This window comes from Capsicum annuum, chromosome 2 (assembly GCF_002878395.1).
Source record: "Capsicum annuum cultivar UCD-10X-F1 chromosome 2, UCD10Xv1.1, whole genome shotgun sequence".
Taxonomy (NCBI): domain Eukaryota; kingdom Viridiplantae; phylum Streptophyta; class Magnoliopsida; order Solanales; family Solanaceae; genus Capsicum; species Capsicum annuum.
The window spans coordinates 70,290,241-70,303,610 of NC_061112.1; the positions used below are offsets into that span (position 1 = coordinate 70,290,241).

The 13,370-nt window shown below is 27.3% G+C and overlaps 1 protein-coding gene across 1 annotated transcript; it reads right to left on the minus strand.

The window, feature by feature from the left end:
* Positions 1 to 5,528: 5,528 nt before the first annotated feature.
* LOC107856272 (probable polyol transporter 6) lies at positions 5,529 to 8,145 on the minus strand. Its single transcript, XM_016701259.2, has 2 exons — positions 7,793 to 8,145; positions 5,529 to 7,140 (listed from the first exon to the last, which is right to left on the minus strand). Exons 1-2 carry the CDS (start codon positions 7,887 to 7,889, stop codon positions 5,744 to 5,746), a joined length of 1,494 nt encoding a protein of 497 aa, XP_016556745.1. The 5' UTR covers positions 7,890 to 8,145; the 3' UTR covers positions 5,529 to 5,743.
* Between the last annotated feature and the right edge of the window lie 5,225 nt (positions 8,146 to 13,370).

The following is a 13,370-nucleotide window of genomic DNA, read 5'->3' on the forward strand; positions in this document are numbered from 1 at the left end:
ATTATAAATCTAAGAATCTAATTTTGAGCAATCAACAAACAAAGCATGCAGTATAGAGTGATAGAAAATTAAACTCGAAAATATTCATAGTGGTATTTGTCGAGATTTGAGTCAGCAGAGTAGCAGAGAGGCACTTGATGGTTGTTTTCGTGGCTAGTTCGTTGCTTTTGTTGGTGGGAGCCGCCGAAAAATAAAAAATAGATAGAGACGGGGAGGCAGCGGTGGGTTTCGCTGGAACAGCCGAGGCAGCAGTGACTTGGGGCATAAGAGGGGTGGCTTCACCGGTGGTAAAGAGGAGGAGGGAGAGACTGAAGGGACACAGTGGCGGTGGAGTGAGGGAGTCTGACAGTGAGCAGCTCTCGGTGGTGGTAGAGATTAAAATTGATATCAATTTGGCTAAAATTGATATTAATTGGGTATAAAAATGGCTAAAAATTAAATGCATAGGGATATTGAATAAAATTGGATGTCATTTTAATAATAATAATAATAAATAATAATAATTATTATAATAAATAATAATAATAATAGTAGAAAATGTATTTATAAATTGTGAGTGTGAATGTTTAATGAAAAAATGATTTATGATTTAATTGTAAAATATTATATTTGAATTAAAAAATAATAATAAAAAAGTAATAAAAATAATTTGTATATTTTGAAATCATGAATGTGACACATCATTATTTATATAATACAAGAATAATGTGTAAAAATATTAATATTTAAAATTAAATAATTTTGATAAAATAGCAGCCTAAAAGAGCATCGGGAGGTCAAAATTGGGTGTCAACACAACTTAAAAAGTTAGAAAAATAGATTTTAAATAAAAAAATATATATATTTTTAATTTAAGGCCTCCGATTTTAGTTTGGCCTTATGCCTCCCAATACGCTTGAGCCGTCCTTGGCTGGGATTATTACTTATTGAGTGTTTGGTTTGTCATATTCAAAATAGCATGCATTACATAATTTCTAGGATAAGTTGTTTGTTTACAAAAATGTCCTCCGCCTTATTTTTTTTTTGATATTTTCTTTGAAAGCTTTATTTATTCGTTCTTAAAAATAAAATTTTCATCTTATTTAGCTTAAATATTTTTGTGTGTGCATTCTTTTTTTGATAACTAACAATTTTATTAACTACCTCTATGCATTACAAAACTAGCCAGACTAACCTGCTATGCAAATTTAGTCTCACTTTATACGACTATAACCATTCTACTTCTTACTATTACATGAAGAGTTGAAAAGTAGAATATGAAGCAACAACGAGACATATTTAGCTGGCAACAAGAGGCTTTGCATCAATATCTTCATTTCTCCTTTCACCCGCATGTTACATATGTACATGATTTCTCTTCCAATGGGTTCCCATTGTTTCACCGGGTTGTCAAAAATTCTGTTGTTTCGTTCTCCCCAAATGGACAATACATACTCAGCATATACCATCCTTAGCATTCTAGCTTGCTTGGATCTCTCTTTGTTTCTCTAAAGAAGCCACTGTTGATGTTGATTCCATGAACTAGTAGGGTGGGCAGGGATCTTCATCCACTTCATCAGATACGTCCACAATCGCTTGGCAAAGCTACGTTCAAAAAAGAGGTGGTCTCTTGATTCTACAAAATTACCACACATCACACATGTTGGATGCACTGCATAATCCAGCTGATTAAACGGTCAACAGTTAGAAGCCTACCGTTCATTTTCATAATTGTTTCGTGTGTTTTTTAAAAATAAAACTTTATCTTAAATTTGTTAAAATAAAAGAGATTTTATTTTTTCTCACTTCATTTAAGTAAATATCGCTCTTATATTATAAAATATTAAAGTTATCTTTATTTTAATTGATATATAAAATTTAAATTTTTAATCGAATAAAAAACTATCTAATTAAAAATATGTAATTATTTATAGTGTAATTTTTAATTAAAAAATATATTACAAAAACATAACTAGTAATGAAGGAAATAGTATTAAAAAATATGAGAATATACATGGATGTGAAAAGTGATGTATGAAAGAGGATTTAAGAAGGGTATTTTTGTTATTATACACATTTTAATCCGGAATAAGTTATTCTATTACTATACCACTCCATGGTAGGAATAACTTACCTCACTACTAATTATTAATCCTGAGATAAGTTATCTCACACTTTGCAATCAAAGAATTTTGCAACTAGAAAATAATATTCCAAAATTATCTCTTCTTATCTCTCACACCAAATGACCCCTAGTTTTTAAGATTGTATGGTGACGTGAATCTCTCTATTCCAAGTACTAAAGCACATAGATAGGGTGTTTGGATTAGGCTAAAAGCAGGCCAAATCAACTTCTTTAACACTTGGTAGATAGTTGAACGTCTATTTTTGAAAAAAAAAATTATCAGAACCTGATGTATACATCAAATTAATATAATTATCATGATTAAGTGATTAAATGAAGTAAAATATAGATAAATACATGTTAGTTAATCATGATATATTATTTAAGAAAAATGTGGATTTATTTTGGATAAAAATAGCTACTATGGAAATATTGTTTTTAAGATTGTAAGTGATGTGAAGTTCTCTATTCCAACTTTTCGAATATTGGGTATGTAGTCGAGAGTTGTCTATTTTTAAAGATATATTAGTTGACAAAAATGGATATTTTTTTTGGATAAATATAGCTACTACTAAAATATTTACTTTTGTGCTAAGACTGTGCAAATGTAGTTTTTAAGGACCCGTTTCGTCAAGAAAATAAAAAGCATACTGACTTTATTTGATACTTGTGAATTTAAAAATAGAGCTGAAATTGAATTTTGTCATAGTAATTTCAAAAATATTTTAAACTTTAGATGTACTATTGATAAAGTGATAGGAAAAATTGTAGGCAAAAATAGTGAAAACACCTTCAAAAAATCAAAAATCATGAAAACGTTTTTCAAAATATGCTTTTCGTTTTCAGCTGAACAAGTATTTCAAAATAAAGTAAAGACATATTCTGAAATATTGTGAATGATATAGTGAAGTCCTCTAGTACTCGAGAAGTGTCAAAGCACTAGAAAATTATATGTGATGACCTCCAAAGTGAACAACTTTACTTTTTTGTTTCCCATAAAAAAGTCTTTAAAAATTACCTTCCTTCCTTTTTATATATAAAATAATTATCTTTTTGCCCCTCTACAACTCAAATATTTTTATATTTTTCATGTTCAATTGTCTTTCAACTTAAATATTTTTTTCTCTTTTTTATTTTTTCTTGATTTTTATTCTATTTTTTTAAAAAAATTAATTTATTTTTCTCAACCTTTATATTCTTTTTTTTTTCTTCTCTTTTTTTCAAACATTATTTATTTTTCATTTCTCTTTTTTTAATTCATTTGTCCCAACCTTTATTTTTTTTCTTTTCTCATTCTTTCTTATTTTTTTAATTTTTCTCAAATTTATTTTTATTTTTTCTTCTCGATTTTTTCAACTTTTATTTTTTTCTTTTTTGTTTTTTATTGTTCTCTTTTTTCTTTTTTTTTTCTTCTCTTTTTTTCTCAATGTGTATTTATTTTTTTCTTCTCTTATTTTTCTCAACTTCCTTCTATTCTTTTTGGCTAATGAACAAAAAATTGAATAATTCGCAAAGAGGATCTTCTTTCGTTGACATCGAAGTAAACTTAAGGGCGCGAGTGGTTCTTTACTTTGGAAGTCCTTTGAAATAAGCATTGACTCTAAGGCAAGAGTTATGAAACATTTTATAAATCAAGACACAATGTGGTTATGTCAACTCTTGCTCGTGGGACGTAACGTTTTGTTTGAAAGTCCTTGGGCTAAGTCTTACATTTAAGGCAACAATTATAAAATATCTCATAAATTAAGACACAGTGTGATAATGTCAATTTTTTACCATCAGGCATAACTTATTTTTTTTTTAAGTCTTGCCTTAGATCATCTCATAAATCTAGACGTGATGTGGTAGTGTCAACTCTTGCCCATATGACGTAACTTGTTGTTTGAAAGTTATTAGGTAATAGGTCTCGCCTCTAAGGCAAGAGTTATGGAATATCTCATAAATCAAGACACAATGTGGTAGTGTAAACTCTTGCCTATGGGGCATAACTTATTGTTTGAAAGTCCTTGGCTAAGTCTTGCCTCTAAGGCAAGAGTTATATAATATCGCATAAATTAAGACACAAAATGGTAGTGTAAACTCTTACCCATGAAGCGCAACGGGTTGTTTTAAAATCTTTGGGGGTAAATCTTGCCTCTAAGACGAGTTATAAAACATCTGATAAATCTAGACACAATGTGATAGTATCAACTCTTGCATACGAGGCATAACTTGTTGTCGTCTAAAAGTTCTTGGGGCTAAGTTTGCTTCTAAGGCAAAAGTTATAGAACATCTCATAAATCTAGACACAATGTGGTAGTGTCAACTCTTACCTATGAGACGTAACTTGTTGTAATTTGAAAACCCTTACGTTAAGTCTTGTCACTAATTAAGGCAAAAGTTATAGAACATCTCATAAAAACACAATGTGATAGTGTCAACTATCACCCATGAGGAATAACTTATTGTTTGAATGTCTTTGAGTTAAGTCTTGCATGTGTCAAGAGTTGTAAAACATCTCATAAATCAAAATACAATATGGTGATGTTAACCTTTGCTTGTGAGCATAACTTGTTTCTTTGACATGCTAAGTCTTGACTCTAAGGAAAGAGTTATGAAACTTCTTATAAATCTAAAACATAATATGGTAGTATCAACTATTATTCATGAGGCATAACTTGTTTGGAGGGAATTGAAGAAAAAGAAGGAAATAAAACAGAGGTCGAGGAAAATGAAAAAATAACAAAAAAATAATTTATTTTAAAAAAGACAATATAAAAATCAAATGAAATAAAAAGGAGAAAGAAAGAAGAAAATAAAATAGAAGTTGAGAGGAGAAATGGAAAAAAATTAAAAATAAAGATTGAGAAAAATACAAAGAAAAAAGGACAATAAAAATTAAAGGTTGAGAAAATAAAAAATAAAAAAGAGAAAAATATAAAAAAGTAAAAGTTGAAAGGAGAAAAAGCAAAAAAAAGAAGGCTTAGAAAAATTTAAAAAGAAAGAAGAAAAGAAAATCAGAGCAAAAGCGAAAAAAGTAAAAATAAAATTTGAAAGAAAAAAAAATTGTTTAAAAATATTTGAGTTATAGAGAAATAAGTATTTGTCTTATACATATTAAAAAAACCTAATTTTATAGAATATTTTTTATGGGGACAAAAACCCAACATCACTCAAAAAAAAAAGAAGGTTATTGGTATTACTCTCTCTTACTATTTTATTTTTTGATTTTATTATTACATGCTAGTTTTCTTCACTTCAATTAAAGTGTTCAAGTTGGCTACTTCACTGATATAGTGCCTTTTGATACTTGATTTTGTTATGTTTTATCTAAGCCCATCGAGAATCCTTTTATGTGTAATTTTCCTATGTTTTATCCGAACAGATTGAGAGTTTATCGAAAAACTATTCTCTACGATTATAATAAAGAGTAAAAAAATGCTCATACATAACACTATCCTCTCCAAATTTCACTACTAAAAATACAATAGATATGTTACCATTGCAGAGAAAGAGAAGTTTATTTCCGGTATTTTGACATACGTTTACACTAGCAAAGAAAATGATAACTACTTTTATACTAGCAAACCCTCCTCCTTTATCCATGTTTCACGTATAGGCGGAAGTCTACAAAAATGCAAAGCATAATAATCAAAGCCATCAACGTTTTCCAATCTCTACCTCTTTGCTAGGATTCTTAGAATGACTTCCTTTAGTGAAAAGAGCTTCCATTTCTTCCAAAGACAAGCCTTTAGTCTCAGGCAAGAAGAAGTAAAAGAAGGTCAAAGCTATGACTGATATCCCAGCAAACATGAAGAAAGCACCTCCAGTAGTAATTGCATTAGAAATTGACAAAAAGCTCATAGAAACAGTGGCATTCATCAACCTATTAACTGCAACACCAATTCCAGCTCCTAAAGCCCTGTACTTAAGAGGGAAAATCTCAGCACTATATACCCAAGTAACAGGTCCAAGCCCAATGTTGAAAAACATCACAAATGCATAAGTTGTAATAATGCTAAGGACCAAAGCCCAAATGAGTTTTCCATCAGAGTGCTCTGCCACAGTCAAGAAAATTCCAAGTCCAGTTAATGTCAACACCATGCCACTTACACTTGTCAACAATAGTTTTCTCCTACCAACTCTGTCAATCAAGAAAGTGGACACCACTATGAATGTGAACTTAGTAAGTCCAACACCACATGTGGCAAGAATTTGTTTCCTATGATCATGAACCCCTGCTTTGGCAAAGATTTTATGACTGTATAATATCACAGCTTCAATCCCAGTTGCATGTTCAAAGAAATGAATTCCTACACCAGCAAATAAAATCCATCTGAGTGATGGTGTCGGTTTTAGCAACAATTCTTTCCAAATACCTTCGCGTTGTGACTTAGCTGAAGTCGGAATCTTGACAATGTCATCATCACAGTTTTCGTCGATGCCTACTGATTTCTTAACCTCCCTCAATCTAAATTCAGCTTCTTGAGGGCTGTTTGAAACTTTGAACATTATTTCCTTGGCTTCTCCTAGACGGCCTTTCATGATAAGCCATCTAGGAGACTCTGGCATTTTGAGAATGCCAATCGCCAAGAAAAGTGAAGGGATTGCTGCAATCCCTAACATTATTCTCCATCCAAGTCTCAGAGGCAATCCAGAAAAAACGTAGTTTGACAAATAACCAAGTAAGATCCCAGTGCTAATTCCAATTTCTGGAAGAGATGTTAGAAATCCACGCGTCGATGGAGATGAAACTTCTACTGAATAAACTGGTGCTATCATAAGCGCAAAACCAACACCAACACCAGCAACACATCGGCCAGCTAATAAGATCGCGTAATTTGGACCGTATCCCATTATAACGGATCCAAGTAAGAAAATTATCGAAGCTATAACTATGGTGTAACGTCGACCAACATAGTCAGAGGTTCTTCCAGCAGAGAGTGAGCCAACTAAGGCACATAAATTTAGGATCCCTGCTAAAACTCCTGTTTTTACATCACTGATATGGAATTCTTCTTTGACAAATATCATTGCTCCACTCATCACACCAGTATCTGAATTCAAAGACAAATTCTAGTCAAGACTTGAGAAAAAGATTTTTTTTCTTGTAATCAAGGAGTACAAGCATTTATATTACAGAAAGGAAACTCAATATACTCCAATATGTGCATGGAAAAATATTGCAACAAATTAAAATCTTGTAATTTTTCGAAAAGAATCATCCATCAATAATGCAAAGCTTTCTCGTGATTTTGTTTGTTAAATTCAATGAATCTCTCTCCACAAAGGAAGAGACAAGTAACCATGTTATTCCACTCGTGTAAAATGACCACCAAGTAGTGTGGTAGGATGATTGAAATTCTTGATCTATATGTAAACAGAGAGGCTCGAGTTCAAGTCTTATGAAAAAAGAAATTTTTGCTATTTACCCAAAGGTATGAAAACTATGTTTAGAATCATTCTCAAAGAAGTGATTTCATTTGTTTCATTGGCTCAAACATGTATAGTATAATAGATGTTGAACCATCCTCTTAACTTTTTTGTGTATTTACTTAATTTTATATTTTAAATCCCCTTAATAAATTTTGAATCTAGCGGAAGCGAATATAGATTAGTCATGAGCAATAAGTTTCAAATAAGACATGGCTAAAGAGAAAAACATATCATGGAAAAGGAAAAGGAAGAATATAGAAGTAGAAAACTCACCATAGCCAAAGATGATAGATATCATAGAAGCAACAATGGAACAAGCACAGGCATATTTGTTAATCTTATTGGGATTTTCTGCACCACCCTTCTCCATTACTGATCTTTTACAATGCGATATAAGTCAGAAAGGAAATCTAATATAACTGAAATCTTTAACCTTATATGAATGTATATAATATAATCCTCTAAGCTGCTTAATATATATGAACAATACTATACTATATATAGTAAAAAAATCTATTGACACGTCATGCAATTGTGGAGCTCACTGAAAATTTGTGATAAACTTTTAATCCAGTGCACTCTTAAAGGCTATAGCTGCGGATCAAAGTAACCAAATCTCTTCTCTTTATGATTTTTCTAATTTCGAGTCTATACATAGAAAAGAAATTACGAAAAACAATCCTATTCTTATTATACTTCCTCTTTTTTTGGGTTTTCAATATACTCCCTTCATTCCTTTTTAATTTGAATTGATCCCTATAAACTTTGATAAACATTTTAAGATGTATTTATTAATTAAATTAAAAAAAAAAATTATATAATTTATATGTAATTTTTGAATATTGAAATTTTAATTTTAAAAAATTAAATTAATCTAATCTAATTTAATTTTAAAATTTAGTCCAATTAACTTACGAGAAATATGAGGTGAGATATTAAAAAGAAATGGAGAGAGTATATAAAATATAAAATATAGTAGTAACATAAAAGTTTAAATTTAAGAGTACTTATATATATACTAGATATTGTAGCCCGTGCCAGCACGGGCCCAACATATGTTATTTACGTTATCTCAATTTATGTAGCACAAATAGCATTTGAAGTGTCAATCAAATTTTTATTAATATAAATTTTTTTAATAATTGAAGTTGTTAATCATTGTGATTTATAATATCTTTTATGTAATTTAGTAATTTATGTTACTCGCTTTGTCCCAATTTTAGAATTTAGTAAGTCAATCAAATTATTTTTACGAATATATTTTTTAAAATATTGTAAGTTGTTAATCTTTGTGATTTTAGTATCTTTTAATGTAATTTCAAATAATTTATGTTACTTGCTTTATCGCAATTTATGTGACATTATTAGAATTTCAAAAGTCAATCATATTTTTTACTATATGTTTTTAAAATATTATAAGATGTTAATAGTTATGACTTATAATTAAATTTTTGCATAATTTTTAAATATATAATATTTTACCAAAATAAAGTAAATAAATTAAAATAAATAAAATACTAAAATTTTAAAACGTGTTAAATTTGAAAACATTATTTGGATCAATAAATTACTAAATTTAAACAATAAAACATGCAAATTATAAAATGTCAAAACTATCTCGAATTTACGTGACCCAAATATAATTTAGATAATCAATCAGATTCTTAATATGTTTTTAAATATTTTAAATTATTAGCTATTGTAATTTATAATATTTTTATGTAATTTTCAAATAATATATGTTACTCTCCTTATCCAAAATTTTGTGGCATTGATATTCAATTATATTCTTAAAATAATTTATGTTTTTAATTATTATGATTTATAATATATTTTCTTCTATTCCAATTTAAGTAGCACTGGAATAAATACGAGAATCAACCAAATTTTATGATATGTCCTAAATGACTTATAATACCTAATTAGAAGTGATATAGCAAAATTACTATGAGAAAATATTTGTGAAAAAAATTTAAATGAGTCTTATATAAGATGTCATGTTAATTTAAAATATCAAGAATTAATTTATCATTTTATTTTAATTTTATTTTTATTAAATATTATTAAATTTTTAATACCTAAATAACTTAGAATAATTAATTAGGGGTGATATAGTAAAATTACTGTTGAAGCAACTGAAGTAGACATGTCATAAATATCTATTTTACTTTTTGTTTTTTATTAAATATTACTATTTTCTTTTATGTAAATGTCTTACAATAATTAATTAGGGATAATATAGTAAAATCATGGAGCAAACATACTTGTGAATTTTTTTAAATAAGTCTCATATAAGATGTTCTATTACTTTACAACATCAAGAATTGATTTATCATTTATATTCATTTTACAATTTATTAAATATTATTAATTTTTTAATACTTAAATGACTTATAATAATTAATTTGAGGTGATATAATAAAACTACGATTGAAGCAGCTAAAACAGACATGTCATAAATGTCTATTTTACCTTTTTTTTAATTAAATATTATTAATTTTTTTATATATAAATAATTTAAAATAATTAATTAGAAATAATATAATAAAATCGCGGAGCAACTGAAGCAGGTGAAGAAACAAACATATTAACGAAGCAGGCATGTTGACGAACAACTATCTGTTTCTTCACTCTTATTAATAGTACTAATATGGATAAGAATTTCAAGTTTCACCAGTCTTGATTGGACTAATTAGTGAACCCCGGGCCAATGCCGGTTTCGGATGGAGCATTGACTTTACATCGTATTTTGGAGGTCAAATTTGAATTTAAGATCCCCATTTGAACAGGAAGAAAAATTTGCTCGCACTCAGTGTTTGGAGGCAGAGGTGGGTATAAAATATCATGTGAACTTTTTAAAAACCTAATAATATTTTCCGTATGCATGTCCTTGGTGAAGGTTTGAAAATAATAAAGTTTTTAAAAGAAGACGAGAGCAGCAAACATTTATAAATTTAAAATTTTTGGATCCATCTATATAACTAATAGTAAGATTTAATTTTCAACAAATTTATAACAAATTCCTTGCATCAACCTATTTGGAAATGTTTTATTTTATTTAAGTTTATTATATCAAAAACAACCTCTATAGATATGATCGTTTGCTTTACAAGTTTTTCTAATTTCACGAGGTAAGAATAAGATCTTTGTGTATTTTATCCTTTTCAAATTTCACTTATAAAATTATGTTGATCTATATAACTATTGTTGTACTGAAAAATACATACAACCTAATTGATACGAGTTGATATGCAGTGCAACAATAGTTATATATATATATATATATATATATATATATATATATATATATATATACTCCCTTAAAAAAAATACTTTTGAAACTTGAAAATTTGTTTAGATTTTCAAAAAGTATTATAGTAATAAAAGAGATAAAATAGGAAAATTTTAAAATTTATATTAATTTATTAGTAAATAAATAAATTATTTAAAACAAATATTTATAGTAAGATGGAAACTAACATGATACTACCATTTAAATTGTTTTAGTATGAATATTCTGCCTAATTATGGTCTTGATATTGCCGACCTCATCTTTCGGGGACGTATCCAATTATCCATACATAATTCGCATTATCCATATATAAATTCACATTATCCACATTGGGAGACTTCAATTTGGGTTAATCCTACGTTGAATTTTGTTTTGATTTTAATTGGAAAATTAGTATTCTCTTTATTTTAAAATAAATGAATTGTTCATTCTTTAGAGACACGTTGAAAATTTCTTTCAATTTTATCATTTCATTTAATGAGGTTCTTAAGTACTTCACATTTTGTAGGAGAGTAATTTAAGAATAATCAAAAGGGTAATAGTGAAAACTAACTTACAGTTTATGTCCTAAAAGATTTTTCTTAAGGGGTATGTCATATCCCAACAATTTAATTATTTTGAAATGGAAGAAATAATAAAAGTTAGGTCTTTACGTCCTTCAAAAAAGATTTATTAGAAAACATTTTTCATAGTGTCTTTTGGAAAGCTTAATTGAAATTGATGTAATTATTAGGCTAGTAATTATCGGCTTGGTAATTACAATGACTTGTTTATTTGTTAGTGTGATTATAATATAATTACAATTATATTGTTTGATTACACAATACATGATTATAATATAATTTTAAAATAAAAGTTGATAATCAAAAATTTAAAATTAGTAATATTTGATAATAAGGGACTACAAAAGGAATAATATATTAAGTATTTAATTATAGTATTATAAAATATAATTAATATATATATTTCAAATTAGTAGTATATTTTAGTTAAATTAATCATAAAAACTAAAAGTAGATGATTATTAAGAACATCATGAAATGAATTTTTGACAAAAATATTAATATTACATTTATATAATATTATAAAATGATAAAAATATTTGACGAAAAGATAATCTAACAATTCTAACTATTAAAATAATATGAAATATCAAATCAATACTACTAATCAAGTAAATTGGGACCGAAAATATAACACAAGTTCAAAATTCAAAACAAAAAAGGTTAACATAATACTCTTATGTCAAATTTCAACATGACGTACATAAATATAATTCAAAAAAAATAATAATAAGTCTATAACCTTATTTGATAATGAATTTTACTTTAATTTAAAAATTAGAATACTAACACAATTATATTAAATAAAAAACAAATAATGAAAGTAATTGCATGGAATCACAAAAGGTAAAAGTTAGAAAATGAAATATAAATAAAGTAAAATAAAAATATATTTTTTAAAAATATTAGAATAATAAAAATAAAAATAATATTAATTAAAACAAAAAGAAATTGAAATAAATATAAAAGGAAGAAATTTAAAAAGTAAGTAATTACATCGTGTAATTACCATCAATTCACGACTTTCTTATGAAAATTGGAGAGGTAATAATCACTACCAATTACACCCAATTAACCAATAACCTGTTAACCAAATAATTACTTGAACAACCAAACAATGTAATTACAACAAATTCAATTACCAGAGTGACTTTTCAAACAGCCCCTTAATGTTTATTTTTTTACCTTTCAATTCTTTTTTAAAACAATATTTTGTTTTGATTTTCAAAAACCAAATTTTACTTTTAAAACTAGACATCTCTGAGTAATTTTTAATTAAAGTGGTCCCAAGTATACTCTTTCCGATTCATTTTACTTGTCAAGTTTGTTAGCATCTTTGAATAAAACTTTTAAAATTTATTTATTTTGAAAAGTGTTTTCTATTATAAGTATTTTTGCAAAAAAAAAAAAGAAAAACTCATGAAAAATAGCAGCCTGTATTTGATTAAACAATTGAAAAAAATACTTTTATCAATACTGGAGTAATAACTTTTATTTTGCCAAGATTTCAAAAGTATTTTTTAAGAAAATATATATATTTTAGCTTCTGAAAGTAATTTTTGATGCTATTCAAAAACACTTATTTCTTTCCTAAAAAAATTGACCAAGCAGCTCTAATTTCTAAAATAAGTTATTTTTTTATTACTTAAAAAAACGTTCATAATCTTGGTCTAACAGACTATGCGTGCCCCGTAACTAAAAGGATAATTTTAATGCTCTATTACCGTTTACCAAAAAAAATTAAAAATACTCTATTACCCCTTATTTATTACCTTATTTGTTACTTGATCTTAATTTATTACGATCACTCTTTGCTCCCTCATCTAAATCTCCCCCCATAATTATTAGGAGTATTCGTACTTTTGACCTTAAATTTTTCCCAACTTGTTAACCATTATTACCAAAAAATAAGAGTCACAACTCATCTCAATCTAAACAAGTAAACAACCCAACTATTTTTGTGTCGTAGTTTTTATAAGGAAAAAAAAATTGATTT